Below are 18,832 nucleotides of genomic sequence, written 5' to 3'. Positions count from 1 at the left end.
TGCCAACATCACCCACCATTCCCTCTCACCCAGTTTTACATTGCCCAGCCATTAAATATTAAGCACATGAGGCTGTTTGGCAAATGTAGAATTTGGAAGCATACCAGATTTACAAGAAGTTGTTTTATATCTGGTGAGTGCCAGTATCAGATTGGCTCTTTACTGCAATTATTATTTGCCTTTGTGAGACGGTGTTATTGATGATGAAATATTGAAGTAGATTTGAGTAGTGCTGTCTATCTGTATTGGAAATAGGGCCATAAAAGGTTGTAAATGGATTGGAGTTTTGCCGTATCAATAATGAAAGGTTTCTCTGAGGGTTCCTCCAGGAGCTGATTGAACTCTGGTTGCTCTGTGCCTCCCTCTCCATCTTTTTTTTCCTCCATATCGCTCACTTCACTGGCCTCACCTCAACAGAACACTGTTCTTTTTAATGGCTAGCTGCCCAGCAGACCTTGAGAGGCTAGAGAGGATTTTCAAGTTGGCTGTAAAAATCATTCTGTCAAATCTCTTGATTCTTTCTCAAGTGGTTTGGAATAGAACAGAGATCCCCCACTGTGAGAAATGTATTTTCCTTTCGGTCATTAGAGGCATTTTAAGATCCTCTTCTTGCTCATTAATCTCCCTTATTTTCCTCATCCAACACTGATTCCTACATTGCTGCTTAAGTATCCTGTACAACCCAATTTATTTAACCCCTAACCCTAGTTAACACTATCTTGAAGGAATCTTTTCCTGTTCTACTTGACTTTTCTTGCTGCTCTAAGAGCTATCTTTACTTTTTCCACCTATGTTATTACCCATGGGCTTCTCTTTGGCTCTCTTTTCACTCCATGAATAAATAATGTGCACCTCATACCCATATCAAACATATAGCTTGTTTTCTGACATTAGATATATTAGATATTCAAATGTATCTTTCTTGTGTACTTGTCCCTTTTTCTTCCTGCAGTGATTTACAACCCAAGGTAGCCTTTGTAGTTTGAGATACCATTTTTCCATTCATCATTCATTTTCTATTCAGATTTTTCTCCTAAATAAATAGTAGGATATGTAAAGTATATTGTTTCTCAAGCCTGCTCCATCAGAGGCATTACTGGTATAAATTAATCTTCCGCAGTGCTCTTTGCTAGTACTGCATGCATATTTGTACTATTCATTCATTCACCTTAAGCTTGTCAAGCACTGGCTGATGGCAGTTTTTCATAAATAATTATGAAGTGCAATTGAATTGTCAAAAACACAATTTTTTACTTTACACAAATAATGTGACATAAAAGCTTGCATAAATCTCAGTAGTGGCTCGTGGAAACACTCTCACTAATACATACCAGCTTCACCCAGCCAGTCGAGACATCCACAGCTTTCACACACACACACACACACACCCGCGCGCGCAAATATTAAGTTCGGATGCCTTTGAATGTAAATAATGTATATAATTATGGTAAATGTTAATGTGAATGCAGCTACTATTCAGGATTTAATCATGGCTGTGAGTTTTTGGCAATTGTAACATTTATTATGAACTAAAAAACTGAGAAATGTAATCTTTAAAATGTGTGAGGAACATCATGTCATTAAAATGAAACAGTTGAAGATAAAATCTAGTTATTTAAAATATTCACAATGTAGGTATTTAAGTGCACATTATTCCTGCTAGCTAGAACCATTAGCACCGTATAAAAATGGAAACTATTGTGTAATATTATCAAGTATTAAAGCAATTATATTATTACTTTGAGGTGTGCTCTCATTTGAGATACAGTGGGTTAATACCATTTGTGTAATGGGCCAATTATAACACTGATTCCGAAGCCAATTCAATATTATTATCAAATCTTTCTCAATGTAATATGTTAATGGAACTATTACATAGTACTGGTAGGGAGTAGTCATTTTATATACTCTTTTACCTGGTCAATAGAAAGCAAAAGTGAAAGCGAAAGGGAAATGGAGCAGCATTCTTCTCCGTAACAATCCTTTATCTGAACAAAACCATGGAAATTTTTATCTTAAAACACTGTAGATATAAACCAGAGCACAAGGAGGGGGGAAAAAAAAGATCTATATAAGAACAAATCAGCACATACTAGCATGATAAACTTTGGAAGGGACTGTTAGAAAGCAGATATCAGCATATATGAAGGACACTTTTCTGCCTATTAGCACATGCAGACACACTAGACAACAAAGCGAAGACTTTGGACATGTTTACATGTCAGGAAAGGACTGGTGTATGTGTGCATGAGAAAGGTCATGTAAACTGAAGCTGCTCGCTGTGTAAATGAGAAAAGTGAGTGTTTGTTTGTGTATTTGGGAAGGAGGTTTTGTCATGTGTGATTGTATATCAAACTTTCCCCGACAACTGCTAGCAAAAGGTTCTCTGGCACTTTCCCCTCAATCTCCTCAATCTCATTCCTTTTCTGACCTTTCACACTTCTTTCTGTCTCTGTCAGTTTTTCTGGTTCTCTCGAAAAATATCACTTCTAATGCCACATATAGTACCTCTACTACCTCCAAACTAGACACCTACAGACAAACAAGCAGGGAGAGAAGAGAGAGAGAGAGAAAAGAAAATGGTCAAAACCAGTCCCACAGGGAACAAAAGTAGAGTTTCCAGGAAAAAGTTCAGCCTACTGCAAACCAACTGATATTCAAAATTCTGCGGATTCAGCACCATGGACAGGGACAGCTGCTCTATATCTACTCAGTTCTGACAGTGACATAAGAACCCTGGACAGTGGCCATGCACTCACTGAAAAAAAAAAATAGTTGGAGTGACAACCTCGTTGCATTTTGGGTAGTTATAGGGCCAAACACAAATGGAAAAAAAATGGATTATTAGAATAATCACCAAATTATGAACATTATAGACAATTTCACAGGTCAAAACATATGCCAATTGAGTAAATTTTCTCTCTTTCTCATAGGCTGGTTGCATGAGTTGGGTAAACGTCTGGGCACCCCCTATTTTCTGTCCCCTCTTGCATCCCTCATTCCTGATTCGCTGCGCCCCACCATCTTGGATGGATTGGTGGTCAATTCAAGCCAGTGGAACAGCACTGATCTGGTGGGACATGAGTCTGTGTGGAACTCGAGCCAATGGAACACAACGGGAGCAGGGCCGGTGGCCACTTCAAATGCAGGACAGACTGGAGCCGTACTGGGAGGCGGGCCCTCGATTCGGAGTTCATATGTGACATCACTGTACTTCGCTTTAAGCAGTCTGACCAGCGTGGGCTTTGGCAATGTCTCAGCCAATACTGACTCGGAGAAGATCTTCTCTATTTGCACCATGCTGATTGGAGGTAAGTGCAAGAAAACACGGTTACAAGTTTTTAAATGATTTTGAGTTCTAGATTCGTAATGCTTTACTACATGGATGTACAGATTTGTGTTCTAAATATTGATAAGTGATTTTTTCAAGTGTTCTTTTTTTTCTTGATCAGTTTAAAATATCTATATACACTACTGTTTAAATGTTTGATGTTTATAAGATTTTTTAATGTTCTTGAAAGTAGTCTCTTATGCTCACCAAGGCTGCATTTTTTGATCAGAAATACAGCGTAGACTGTAATACTGTTAAATATTATATTACAATTTGAAGTAATTTTATATTTGAATACATAGTAAAATGGATTTATTCCTGCAATGGCAAAGCTGAATTTTCAAGACCCCAAACCTTTAAATGGTAGTGTACTCCAGTGGAAAGTATTAGGATTATAGGATGTATAAGGAAATACATTAAAAATTGCCAAAATATTAAATAATAATAATAATAATAATAATAATAATGCTTAACTAGTAATATCTTCAACCCAATAATAATTGTAAAAAATCTTATTTTTAGACTAACTATAGTAAAGAAAATTATTTAACATTCTGGTGTAAGAATTTTGGGAAACTATATTGATAATCTAACTTTTGTAGAATTACGGTTCTAACAGGAATGTCTATCTAAACAGGATTATGAAATCTTGAAGCTTGAGGATGATGTGAATGTCATCTATACTGGGACAAGTGTATTTGTGCCCCACTGGTAGAATTCCGCTCGTTTCCTTAATTGTTGTGTTAAAGACATGCTTTAATAACTTCTCTTAGCTTGGGGGGATCCAAATGTTCCCTCTGTTATCTTTCCCACCCCCACCAGACATCAATATTCAGAGAGATTATTTAGTCTCCTCAAGCAGTGATGATTTAACACTTAAAATAAGATGGTTCCACCATCCCACAGTATAAACTGATGTTTATATGGAATAGTGCACATTTGGGATAGACTGAAAAACAAATCAGCTAATTTTAACAAAACAAAAGGGGGCACACATTTCAACCCTAAAATTACAGATGGGACTCCCTAGAATTGTGTACACTTCAGATACACATGCAAAAGAAGGTTACAAGACTGCAAGTCCACAAAAAGTGCACTAATGACTGCATTTTCCCCAAGGTCTAAACTTCTTATTGACTTCTTGAATTTCCCAAAGGACTGCATTCTTCATAAGATAAGACACAGAAGTGCATTTGCTTTATTGGAGTAGTTTTTAGTAAACCATCTGACCTCATTTACTTTTAAACTACATTTCCCACAGGGATCCATTCTTAGAGCACCAACATTTTCTTTGACCATGTTATTCATTAAGCTTAGCTACTTATTGATTATTCTCTATCTTCAACACATTTCCTCAGGGGAAGGTAAGGTTTATTGACCATCGTTTAACTACCTCTGAATCTTCAACCATATAAGCAGTGACGGTTGAGTGCATATTTGTCCAATATTTACCAATTTATGTTAATGGACGACATTCTATTTGTCTCATGACATGTTGCTTTCATGTTTAATTGCAAAACGAGTGATTTGAAAGTTTTAATTCAGTGTGTCTTCATTTGTCGGGTTCAAAACCTTAGTGTTGGAATATTTGAGTGGATTTTTTGACATTCTTTAAACCTTCTAACCTGTTTGACTCTTATAAGAAGGCAGCTTACGTTGGCCACTCTTAGCCGTTTTCTTTTAACCTGACTGTTGGGATTCGAATGTGGGTGGTTTGAGGGAGATATTGTGACAGTGGACTGAATTTTAAGGCATGTCCTCTGGGCCATGAAGAGAGAGACACAGGCTTCATTGCACTTAAGAGGGCCAAATGAGGCTGGCTGAATCCATGCACACTTACATACATGCCCACTGAATCAATCTGTCAACCAAATCCTACCACTAAGGGCCATTGCTGTTCCAGCCAGCTGACAGCTGGGCTTCTACCCACACACAGAGATCATGCACACTGAGGGTATTTGGGGAACACTGATATGCCTAAAAATTACCCTAATTACGTCAAACAAGTAAGCATATTGTTTATTATATTAACCAGACTACAATATGATGTGTACCACCCCCTTTCCAGAGGAATCCTTTACTTCTCAGACACTACGCATCCATAGCTTAAGCTTGCTGAGCTCAGCTTAGTTTAGCTTTTTTAGGTTAGACTTAATTAACTTCTCGGTTAAAAAATGAAAATTGCCTCCATGACTCTAAATATGTAAAACATGTAAAGATGATCTTTTTTTCCATACAAAGTCCATTTGAAAACAAAAATTTGTCAGTAAGAGTTTGTTTGAATTAATTCAGTTCACTTAGGCTCAATGTGATTCAGTTCATTTCAAAACATTTCAGAACTTGTCCTCGAGGGGCAATTTGCAAGGTCACATGGGGTAATATTGTATAATACAGTGGTTCTGACTTCTCACTTAACTTCGTTAATTCAGTTCATGGATCTCTTTTCTAACGAGCTGATGATCTCAATCAGGTGTGTTAAATAAGGGAGACATGCAAAATGTGCAGAGCAGGGGCCCCCCAGGACTGGAATTGAGAACCACTGGTATAATATGCTTAAAAAACATAATTCAGTAAATAAGAAAATAATATGAGTTGTTTAATTTTGAATTCTTTTTCTATGGGGATTACAATTTTTCTATTGCCAAAGTTTTGACCATTTTTATTTTGAGTTGTGTGCACAATTTTCAAGCAAGAAACATTAGCTAAACTTCCAAATTAAATATACAAAATGTATTACATATAACATGAATGTTGTGTAAATGTTGATAATGTTGATATTAAATGATACCAAAGTGTACAGTATTTGAGGAATAAGCCTTAGATAGTAGGTGATGTGATAATGATAATGTGGTATTGGAATAATTTTGAGTTCATATTGGCTGCACAGTTTGAGACCACACTGAAACTCAAGAATAAAGAAAAAGTCCCCATATAATCTCACTCCTGTCTTGGAGAGACAATTCAGCGAGATAACTCATTTGTCCTTCCAACAGGAATCAGGTGGCTGAAACAAGTTTTATTAGCTTTTAATAATTCTGTTGCCCTATTTCACCTGTTTTGAAGATTTTCATGGATTTCATCACAAAGCTCATCCAAGCACTCAAAAGGCACATAACCCAGGTGCAGCCACTTATGTTGAGCGCAGTTCTTGAACAGAAGAGCGGCATGCAATTTCCGCAACAATTTATGTAGACTTCAATTAGCACTCCATGAGCACTCTCCGATCCTTCTTGATTGTTTACACTCGTGTTGGCAAAGCTCACGATGTTAAATAAATAGATGATAGAGAGTTTGGTGGAGTGAAAACAGTTTCACTAAACATAATGTATGCAGAGGAAACTAAACTGAAAAGGATTTGTGTTGCAAATCCACATGCAGTCCACTGACACTGAGATCAAGCAATAGAAAGAAAACAGGCTGGAGCAAGATGTTAAAACTGATCCACTTCTCACTAAATGACTAAACGTTAACTCCTGATAAAATCTAGCTCGGGTGATTGGATCACAAGTGGCGATCATAAAGATTGGATATTGCATTTGAATGCATCCTGATGTACAACATAGAAGGAAAGTCCATCATTGCAACGGAACAATGGTTTTACTTTTTGCTAGCTGGGTGTGACTAAATTGCTAGTAAGCAACTGCCTGATAAAAAAAAAAGTGATTACCGGATGCATTTTAACACCATGTGTAAATGGCTGACCACTTGCGATCAGACAACGCCAGATGGATCTAATACTTATACAGTATAATAACCGTGCCTTTATCATATTTATTAAACCTTTAGGGTGGTTACACTTCCTTGACTGAGCCTTAAAAAGTGTGTAGGAATTTAGGGAGATACACAAACAACTCCTTTGATTATTTTGCAATATATATAGGGGTAAACATACCTATTAAGCTCACGTACCCATTAAGCACATTTCCATTTTTGAGATCAGATTATAAAAAGAAAAAAATAATTTATTATCCTACTTAATGTCTTAACCAAGTGATATGTTTGTTACTATATACCTCTTATAATTTCAAGTCAATCAGATCATTGCACACTGAGATATGAGTCTCCATGTGTTCACACTGTCTGGTGGCCATTTTGAAAGCTGTCTAAAAACTTTCACCAAAAGAGGAGCCCCTTAAATGTGCGTTTTTTTTAGATGTTTAAGCCTTCATTTTGGGTGAGTTTCACTACTTATTGTAAAGTTAAGAGATTAATGTTCAGACTTTTGCATATTATAACCTGGAACTTGGATGTGGGAAATAATTACAGTTAGATCCAAAAGATTTGTTTTAGCAACATAGCACAGATGCTACAGAACACAGTTAGCTGACTAGCTGTATATCATTGTGTGCAACGCTAACATATTACTTCACAGGCATCACTGGCTTGTACTTTTACATCCATAATATTATAAATTGACAGTTTATTGCTGGTCTGTCGTTTAACAGTGCTGTAATTTTTAAAGATTTCATATTATTTTGAGGTGAGCTTAAAGGGTGCACTACTATGAAAATCACACAACTTCAGTGTGACATCAATAAGGAAAAAGTATAATTTCATAGATATTGTTAATAATAGTTGTTCATATTAAAATATGTATGAACTTAATACATGACCTAGACAATTTTTTTTTTTTTAGCAAAAATATGACATGAAATTTATTAAAAATTGTTGCTGCTCCAATTAAGCTCAGTGTGCTCTCTTTAAGCTCTTCCACATTGAAAATCTATGTAAATACTTCATGAGCAGACTTTAAATATTAACTGATGGCTGTCACTTAAAGTTAAGTTAATCGATTTTCTATGGATTCTGTCGACTCAAGTCTGCAGACTGGCTCTGACCTTTGCCAACTAGCATCAACTTCTCTAAGCTGTAAATTGGTGGAAAAAAGGGGTAAAAATCATGTAGTGTATTCCAGCCTTAAGAGACTATAGATAAGATGACATCCATTTAAAAAGAGGTTTCATAATGAGGCTAATTTCTGTGTTCATCCCCATGAATTAAATGTTTTATTGGTTTGTTTTATTTGATTTTTGAATGTGTTACTTAGCTGAACGTGGACTAGTATAGATGTTGCAATGTGCTTAGATGACACTTCACTATGAATCTGATCGACTTGAATGCCTTGTTGCTTGATAACTTTGTACCTTCAAAAAATACATATTTTTACAATTATTCTTAATTTAAATGCTTTTGTCATTTAAAATAAAATTAAATATTTTTGTGTGAGAGATTAATATTTTATTTTAACATAACTTTTTGTACTGAAACCAATATCTTGTGCACTAAAAATGTCTCAATGTAGATTTTGGTGCGTTTACCCTATATATATATATATATATATATATATAAGCATAAAGCACAACAGTGTCATTGTTCAATGTTCTATGTTCAATTTATTTATAAAGCACATTTAAAACAACTTTAGTTGACCAAAGTGCTGTACATAAAACATAAACCTAATTACAACATTTAAAAAATACACAGACCTAATCACTGCAATCAGTATTGCATAGGCTTAAATGTAACAGTAAAATCCATATAACCTTAAAACACCCAATCACCTATCATTAAAAGCATGGGAGAAAAGATGAGTTTTTAACGGACATTTAAATTCAGACACTGTAGAAGCAGTTCTCATAGATAGAGGCAGATTGTTCCATAATTTGGGACCAGCAACAGAGAATGCTCTATCTCCCCTGCATTTTAGTCTTGTTCTAGGAACTCACAACATATTTGTAGTCTGAGATCTCAGTGATCTGACATGATTGTGGACAGTAAGCAACTCTGAAAGATATTGAGGAGCAAGACAATTTACAGCCTTGTACACAAAAAGCAAAATTTTAAACTCAATACGGTACTGCAGCGGTAACCAGGGCAGCGAGTGTAAAATAGGTGTTTTGAGCCAACTGAAGTCGATTTATAGATGAGACTGGCAAGCCATAGTAAAGCGAGTTGCAATAATCGAGTCGCGAGGACATGAAAGCATGTATAACAGTCTCAAAACTCTTCCTGTTCAGGAAGCGTTTAACCTTGGCTAATCTACAAAGATGGTAGAAGCCAGAGTTCACAGTGGCATTGATTTGCTTAATTTTGCTTAATAATTGTTCAAATGAATTATGTAATTCACCTGGAATGTTTGTTTATTGTGTTTTTCTCCAGCACTCATATATATATCAACCGATTAAAACATTTAATCGCGATTAATCACATGATTGTCATGAGTTAAGTTGCTAAGTTGCTATCTCCATTTCTCCAACTACGGGCTAGGCCACGGGTCAAACAGAAAATGCATGCTGCGTTAATCGCGCATTAATAAAATTAGTGCCGTTAAAATGAATTTGCATTAACGCGTTAACTTTGACAGCCCTAATATATATATATATATATATATATATATATATATTAGATATATAGATAGATAAGCATAAAGCTCAACAATGTCATTGTTAAAATGAATTATGTAATTCACCTGGAATGTTTGTTTATTGTGTTTTTCTCCAGCACTCATGCATGCTGCGGTCTTCGGTAATGTGACGGCCATTATCCAGAGGATGTACTCGCGCCGCTCGCTCTATCACACTCGTACCAAAGACCTCAAAGACTTCATCCGCGTGCATCGACTTCCCAAGGCCCTCGCTCAGCGTATGCTGGAGTGCTTTCAGACGACATGGTCTGTCAACAATGGCATCGATGTCAGCGAGGTAGTACTTTTACATGTACTTTCAATAATTTGTGTGCACAAATGAATGAATTGTCAAAACAAGTTCACAATTTATAAATCATGTGCAAACAATTGTACTCAAGGGCGTAGTTTCGGTTTGAACATGGGGGGGGGGGGTGTTGAAGTGGACCCTGGGTCATGCTCCCTCTTAAGGTTTATTTATTTGTTTGTTTGCTTAAATGTTTATTTTTGTAAAATGGTCTTTTGTGCTATCCACCACACATGCAAAGTTGGTTGATTGCGTAACTGCAATAAAGTAATAGGCTAGCTAACAATTACTTATTTACATAGGATATATAATTAATTTTATATTATTTAGACACTTAGGCTACAGTTTGACAGAATGTTCTAATTCAACACGCCATGGGAGGTCAATCTAATTTAACATTTTCTTATATTGATATTGTTTATTTCTTACTCCTTAACAGTTCATCAGGCTCTTAATGATTTAATCTATGCCATCATTGGAATATCTGAAGGCCAGGTTTTTCCATCACTCATCATTAGAACCCATTGGCTCTCAATTCTGACTTGTACTTGCTCTTAGGAAAAAGTACCATAGTACTTAACTGTAGCATTTGTTATAATAAGGCTAGCCTATTAATCATTTCAGGCCAATAATGACTTTTTTATTCATCTATATTGCATTTGTTATGAGAAACAACAGCCTTTAGAAACAATAGCTACAACATGCCACAGTTGTAATATAAATCTATAGGGAAAAATCTATTCCCTTAACAGATTATCTATTAGAAATTCTTCAAGTTAGACAAAATTTACCACAATAAATAAGCCTAAAGTAAAGCGTGATAAATTAGAGTAAAGGTGGTCATGAGTAGTAAAACATTTTTTTAATATTATGTTAGTGCTGGTGCAAGATTATGTTTTCTCCTATTTTCATCAGTCTTTTTAGTTTGTGCCTTTTTTTAGATAATGTTTGACTTTGTGTGTGTGTGTGTGTGTGTGTGTGTGTGTGTGTGTGTAATTAAAGATCTAACAGTTTGACCTGCTCTGGCAATCAATCAATCAACCAACCAACCAATAAATAAATAAAGCAACAAAAAAGGCAACAAAATCCTATTGATCCTATTTTGATAGTAAAATCATAATAACTGAGTACAGAATAGCATGTTATTTTAAAATATCTTATTAACTTGGCTACTTTGGCAAAATTAATTTGATATTCCATTACCTCCAGGAGAAAATGTTTTTAACATTTACAGACAGTGCATTTTGCATTCATCATTTCTCTATGCTGGATCTCTCATTGTCCCGAAGCCTTACAGGCCAAAATATAGGAAATCTGATAAGCACTTGTAATTAAATATTATGCTCATAGTATTATATTTTATGTAAATTTAACTCCTTTTCTTTATAACATTTGATTCCAATCTGCGTTGATTATTATTGGCCTTCTTTCTATCACTGGTGTGATTTGATGCATCTGTCTAAGATTAAAGCATATTATCTTTTTTATTCTCTTTTCACTTCACCATGCTCTCTTTCTGTCTCTCATTCTGTTTCATAATCCCTCATATCTTTTATCATTTGATTTATTTTCTTTTTCCATTCGCCTTTCATTCACTATCTCATCCGTAACTCTGATCTGCTCATAACAAGAGATTCCATCTTAATCTCACAATGTATTTAATGAGCCCAATTCAAAACGCTCGTTACATAACTCATAACCGTCTCTTTGCTTTGATATCAATATCACCTCCCATTAAAGTCTAAGTAGAAGACTGATCTACAGTTTCTTTGCAACACTTATTTCCTTGACGAGCAACCGTAAATCGAATGTTTTTATGCTTTTCAAGAATGAGAAGTAAAAGTCTAAGTACTTCAAATAAAATATTTATTTTCCTCTCCCAGCTTCTGAAGGACTTCCCAGATGAACTGCGGGCTGACATTGCCATGCACCTGAATAAAGAGCTGCTCCAGCTGCCTCTGTTTGAATCGGCCAGTCGAGGGTGTCTGCGCTCGCTGTCACTCATCATCAAAACCTCCTTCTGTGCTCCAGGAGAGTTCCTCATTCGCCAGGGTGACGCTCTGCAGGCCATCTACTTTGTCTGCTCAGGCTCCATGGAAGTGCTCAAGGACAACACTGTGCTGGCTATACTGGGTAAGATTACACACAAACAGTAGGGTTCAGGATATAATATAGGGTAATTGGGCCATTTTTCCTAGTCATCTCAATGGGAAAATGTGCCCCAATTTACCTGAATACACCCTACACACATACAATCGAATTATATATTGCGTTTTAAACAAGTTTTAAACACTACGGCAGCTGGCTTATAAAAAACTGATTGCAATTCCATTTGGTGCCAATAAAATGACCCACTTTTTATTAGTACTTACCTGATTAAGGTAACCAGGTAAAATGTGACCCTGGACCACAAAACCTTAAAGTCTTAAGTCGCTGGGGTATACAGTATTTGTAGCAATAGCCAAAAATACATTGTCAAAATTATCGATTCTTCTTTTATGCCAAAAATCATTAGGAAATTAAGTAAAGATATTTTGTAAATTTCTTACTGTAAATGTGCTAAGAACTTCATTTGGACAACTTTAAAGGCGATTTTCGCAATATTTTGATTTTTTTGCACCTTCAGATTCCAGATTTTCAAATAGTTGTATCTCAGCCAAATATTGTCTGATCCTAACATTTCGAAAAATTGACACTTAAGACTGGTTTTGTCGTCCAGGGTCACATATGTGGTGTTAACTGTGGAAAACTGAAAACAAACAAATCAATTGCATTCGTACTCAGAAGTCATTTCAAGCACTATACAGCTCATGCAAATGCATTTCTGTGTGTCAGTCATGCTGGCTTATTCAATGGCTCCTATATTACAATTTCACAGCAATTTCAAAGCCCATTTAAATTCCTCCTACCTGTCACTATTAATTGTGCTTCCTGTGTGATATTGAGACAGGCCAATGCAATAAAAATTGCCCACACATGCACACACACTATCCATTAATATCATTGTATAATTTCTGACATAATTCAGACATTATAAATGAGATAAATAATGGCTCTTTTAAAGCACCTTAACACACACACACACTTGTTCAACAAATCTCATCCTCCCACTATCTAGTTCTTATTGTTTCGAGGGAGGATTCCCATATAATTTTCAAGTCTATTGAACAGTAACTATCCCCCTCCCCCCATTATACACACACACAGTTGGCTCATTGGCTTCATTTTCTCATTAATTGTCTTCCTTTGTTATGCATATTAATGCATATATTATCTGCGAGATTCAGCTACTGTTGATGATGAGGTTATGTGTGGTTTCTCTAATGTGCTTGCCAATACATGACATGCCAAAACATAGTGAGCTGCCTGTCTAAGCAGCTACCTTCTAAATGTGCTGTTACATTTACCATTGTTCAGCGATTTTCACCTGCGGAAAACAGTCATTTAAGTCGGAATCTGTGCAGTCAGGTGCTTCACACAAGTGTGAAAAAGTTCCCCTCACAGATTTCACTTGTATTCAAGTTGGTAATGCAAATTCACACTGACCAATAGAATGCTGCTTGGTTTAAAAGTTACTTCTGTGCTCATGCATTGCTACACTATTGACAATGGACCTTTTTGCTACAAAATTACGTAGAAATTTTGCTAATGTGTGACCACATCTTAAAGGGATAGTTCACGCAAAAATAGAAATGCTGTCATTAATTACTCACCCTTGTGTCGTTCCAAACCCATAAGACCTTTGTTCATCTTTGGAACCCAAATTTCGGAGTTTCTGACCCTCCATATGTTAACGATGTCCTTACTACGTTTATGTGACTTGACTGTGGTAGTTCCCTTGCTGTCTATGCAGGGTCAGAAAGCTCTTGGATTTCTGAAGATGAACGAAGGTCTTACGGGTTTGGAACAATATGAAGGTGAGTAATTAATGACAGAATTTTCATTTTTGGGTGAACTATCCCTTTAAGGCAGCATTCTAATTTAAATAGAACCTCATAAGTGACAGACATACATGCTCAACATGAAGGATGTAGATTTTACACTACCTGTTTTTTATCATCCAAAATAAAAGAAAATCAAATAAAATTTATGTAATATTGCCCAACAATATGCAATATTATTAACACAAAACGCTCAAAGCACACAGGAAGCTTGTCGAATCACACACAGTTTGAGATGTTTGAGTTTAGCATGTTGCTAAGCTAACAACACAATACTAGTATAGAACATAAAAAATACATACCACATACCCAAATTGGGTAAAATAGTCAATTTTATTTGGATTAAACATTTTTCAATGTATTATTTTCAAATGAATGAAATGAAACATTTATAATCGTTGTTTTTCTTAACTGGTACGACAAGTTCCCTGCAAACAGGCCTGCAGTGGCCCTTTACGGGCCCACTTAGGGCTAGCCTAAGGGCTGCCAGCGCAGGGCCCCTGAGAATTGGCAAAGCGTTGGCCCCTTAGCACTGACCCTGCACGGGCAGCCCTCACTTAGCCCCCAGGAAGCCCTCACTAGGCACACACTATTAATCTATAATAGGGGTGCCCAACCCTGGTCCTGGAGATCTACTTTCCTGCAGAGTTCAGTTTCAACCCTGATCAAACACACCTGTCTGTAATTATCAAGTGCTCCTTCAGATCCTAATTAGTTGGTTCAGTTGTTTGATCAGGGTTGGAGCTGAACTCTCCAGGAAAGTACATCTCCAGGAACAGGGCTGGGCACCCCTGATCTACAACAATACATTTATTTCACTATCAATACTTTCCAGCTACTATAACTTAAGTCTTTGGGAAACACAGTTATTATATATCTGAAATGGATGCAGTCACCACATAACTGATGTCTGTATTGTCAAAAATGTACAATAGTCAAATGGATTTCAAATCAATTTATTAAATACAAAATAGAAAACATTCAATTCAGGTTAAAACAGCTACATACAGCCAATAATGTAAATACACAAAAGTACAAAAAAGAAAGAAAGCAAACAAAGCAATGTAAAGGCCATACATACAAGTAACATCTCTGCAAAAAAACATTAACTCCTTACTTTAGACTGGGCTCGAAATGACACATTTCCCAACCAGGACACAGCACAATATGCTTAGCAGGTGAACCATGCTGGCTATTTTTTTTTTTTTTTTTTTTTTTGAATTATTGTTATTAAACAAATAACATTCACAGGGGATACAGTCAAGGCACAAAATACATACACAACCAGAATACAAAACAATAATTACCTAAACAAAAGTAGTAAAAAAATAAATTAAATAATAGTTACCATAAACATCTTTTAAAATAAATAAATAAATAAATAATTCATAAATAAATTAAAATAAACTATAAAAAAATAAATTTAAAAAATCATGCTGGCTGATGCTGCTTGTTATTCCTAACTCCCTCTACCCACATGGCTTTACTTAAGGAAACCTAAAACACCCTAGCACCTCTAGTGGTAAGGAAGAAAACTGCCCACAAAATTCTTGTTAACAGGCTCATGTCTATTACACCTCAAATATAACTCGTGAGACCCACTTTCCTGCAGAGTTTAGATTCAACTTGATCAAACTCACCCAACTGCGATTTTCTAATGATCCTGAAGACATTAATTAGCGTGCTCAGGTGTGTTTGATTAAGGTTAGAACTAAACTCAGGAAAGTGAATCTCGTGAGCCAGATTTGAGGATCCCTGGCCTATATGAAACAACAGGTTCTGGAAAGGTCTCTTTTGGTTTGAGCCATTTCAGTTCAATTGAGTGGCTAAAGAATGGCCAGTCAATGTTAGTATTATCCTAGTTGCATTACAGGGCTGCCTACACCAAACCTGCATGGGCCCAAAGGTACAAAAGCTGCTCTGGGCCCGAACGGGCTGGCCCACACTGGGCCGTCATTGGATTAATATGGGCAGTCCCATAGTGTGGGCTGCTCACAGAGAGCCTGCAGTGAGCCCAAAGCTGTGGGCCTCGCCTGGGCAAGCCCGCACTGGGCCTGTTTAGGTTTGGTGTGGGCTAGCCCTAGTCCACTGTCCCCGCAAAAAGCCAGCATGGGCCCCGCAGGGCCATGTTTGCAGGGTTGTAAAGGATATGTGCATATGTGCCTTTAAATTTGTCCGAAACAACATATCTTAGAAGGCAGCAGACTTTTCAGCTTGCAAATATCACTTGAAATACTTTCTCGGTATAGGCAGCTTTATAAGGATTTTTATAACAGCATCTGATACCTACAAATTCCTCATTTTTCCCATTGGCTATGTTGCGTTTGACCACTTGGCTAACCTAAGAACATTTTTGCCCAGAACTGCTATAAATATGAATTCTGCATCGTGACATTACCTTGTACTTTCATGCTGTAAGAGACATTAGCAATCCAGCACATGTCCTTGAGTCTGTAATTGCTATTCCATCTGTAGTTCCCACACTTACATTCGCATTCCTAACATACTCTCCACTCCTGTACTTATATGAAGAAAAATGTTGACACACAAACATATACATGGAAATCTGATGCACATAGACATTTTCAAGAAAATATAGTGTAGCCACTCAAATGTGAGTCAAGCATGAGTTAACACTGAAATGTTTTCTGTTTAAATCTTTGGAAATGTGTGAATATCTCTCCATGCACTGCACTAGAAAAGGTCAGTGCTTTTTATGGTATTGTAGAGCTTAATGAGCTCGGCAAGCAGCCCAGATGTGAAACCCAGTAGTATTCATGAGAATTCATGATTTTATGACCTATTGTGTCCTTCAGCGAGGCACTTAGCCTACTGATTGCTGCAGTAACTGCCCTGTAAGTTACTCTTGATGACAAATAACAATAGCATCAGAGATAACTTCCATGTAAATGTCTTTTTTCTTCTGTGAATCACATGATCTTGTACAGTATACCGTGATGACATCTACAGGTGCATCTCAATAAATTAGAATGTCATGGAAAAGTTCATTTATTTCAGTAATTCAACTCAAATTGTGAAACTTGTGTATTAAATAAATAAAATGCACACAGACTGAAGTAGTTTAAGTCTTTGGTTGTTTTAATTGTGATGATTTTGGCTCACATTTAACAAAAACCCACCCATCTCAACAAATTAGAATACTTCACAAGTTAGTGAAGGAGCCCCTACCAACACTTGGTAGGGGCTCCTTTTGCTTTAATTACTGCCTCAATTCAGCGTGGCATGGAGGAGAACAGTTTGTGGCACTGCTGAGGTGGTGTGGAAGCCCAGGTTTCTTTGACAGTGGCCTTCGGCTCATCTGCATTTTTTGGTCTCTTGTTTCTCATTTTCCTCTTGAAAATACCCCATAGATTCTCTATGGGGTTCAGGTCTGGTGAGTTTGCTGGCCAGTCAAGCACACCAATACCATGGTCATTTAACCAACTTTTGGTGCTTTTGGCAGTGTGGGCAGGTGCCAAATTCTGCTGGAAAATGAAATCAGCTTCTTTAAAAAGCTGGTCAGCAGAAGGAAGCATGAAGTGCTCCAAAATTTCTTGGTAAACGGGTGCAGTGACTTTGGTTTTCAAAAAACACAATGGACCAACACCAGCAGATGACATTGCACCCCAAATCATCACAGACTGTGGAAACTTAACACTGGACTTCAAGCAACTTGGGCTATGAGCTTCTCCACCCTTCCTCCAGACTCTAGGACCTTGGTTTCCAAATGAAATACAAAACTTGCTCTCATCTGAAAAGAGGACTTTGGACCATTGGGCAACAGTCCAGTTCTTCTTCTCCTTAGCCCAGGTAAGACGCCTCTGACGTTGTCCGTGGTTCAGGAGTGGCTTAATAAGAGGAATACGACAACTGTAGCCAAATTCCTTGACACATCTGTGTGTGGTGGCTCTTGATGCCTTGACCCCAACCCCAGTCCATTCCTTGTGAAGTTCACCCAAATTCTTGAATCGATTTAGCTTGACAATCCTAATAAGGCTGCGGTTCTCTCAGTTGGTTGTGCATCTTTTTCTTCCACACTTTTTCCTTCCACTCAACTTTCTGTTAACATGCTTGGATACAGCACTCTGTGAACAGCCAGCTTCTTTGGCAATGAATGTTTGTGGCTTACACTCCTTGCGAAGGGTGTCAATGATTGTCTTCTGGACAACTGTCAGATCTGCAGTCTTTCCCATGATTGTGTAGCCTAGTGAACCAAACTGAGAGACCATTTTGACGGCTCAGGAAACCTTTGCAGGTGTTTTGAGTTGATTAGCTGCTTGGCATGTCACCATATTCTAATTTGTTGAGATAGCGAATTGGTGGGTTTTTGTTAAATGTGAGCCAAAATCATCACAATTAAAAGAACCAAAGACTTAAACTACATCAGTCTGTGTGCATTGAATTTATTTAATACACAAGTTTCACAATTTGAGTTGAATTACTGAAATAAATGAACTTTTCCATGACATTCTAATTTATTTAGATGCACCTGTATTAGATAAATGCTCAATATGTTAATGACGCAGAAATGCAATGACACCTGAGCTACTTGTCAAACGTTTCACTTAAGTGAATATTTGTTAATTTTTTTAAAGGCAGATGTTTTATATGTGTACAAAGAGATATTGTACATTTCAGCTATTACTGTCCAAGAAAAAAAAAAAAAATAAAAAAAAAAAAATATATATATATATATATATATATATATATATATATATATATATATATATATATATATATATATATATATACATAAGCTTAACATGTGATGGGCCCAGGTTAACCTGTCATATATTGAGACTGATTTGAGAATAGTATATTTCAAATATTAATTGAATATAGCAAGATTA

General features: G+C 36.6%; 1 protein-coding gene across 1 annotated transcript in view; it reads left to right on the top strand.

Annotated features, from left to right (window-relative positions):
• Positions 1–18,832, top strand: part of kcnh3 (potassium voltage-gated channel, subfamily H (eag-related), member 3) — a 133,602-nt gene that overhangs the window by 97,808 nt on the left and 16,962 nt on the right. The window contains exons 9-11 of the mRNA XM_058787898.1: positions 2,934–3,311; positions 9,833–10,032; positions 11,925–12,174. Coding sequence (XP_058643881.1) covers positions 2,934–3,311; positions 9,833–10,032; positions 11,925–12,174 — 828 coding nt within the window. The remainder of the gene's footprint in view (positions 1–2,933; positions 3,312–9,832; positions 10,033–11,924; positions 12,175–18,832) is intronic.

This window comes from Onychostoma macrolepis, chromosome 09 (genome assembly GCF_012432095.1).
Source record: "Onychostoma macrolepis isolate SWU-2019 chromosome 09, ASM1243209v1, whole genome shotgun sequence".
Taxonomy (NCBI): Eukaryota; Metazoa; Chordata; class Actinopteri; order Cypriniformes; family Cyprinidae; genus Onychostoma; species Onychostoma macrolepis.
The sequence above is the reverse complement of the archived record's forward strand: the minus strand, read 5'-3'. Positions and strand labels throughout refer to the sequence as shown.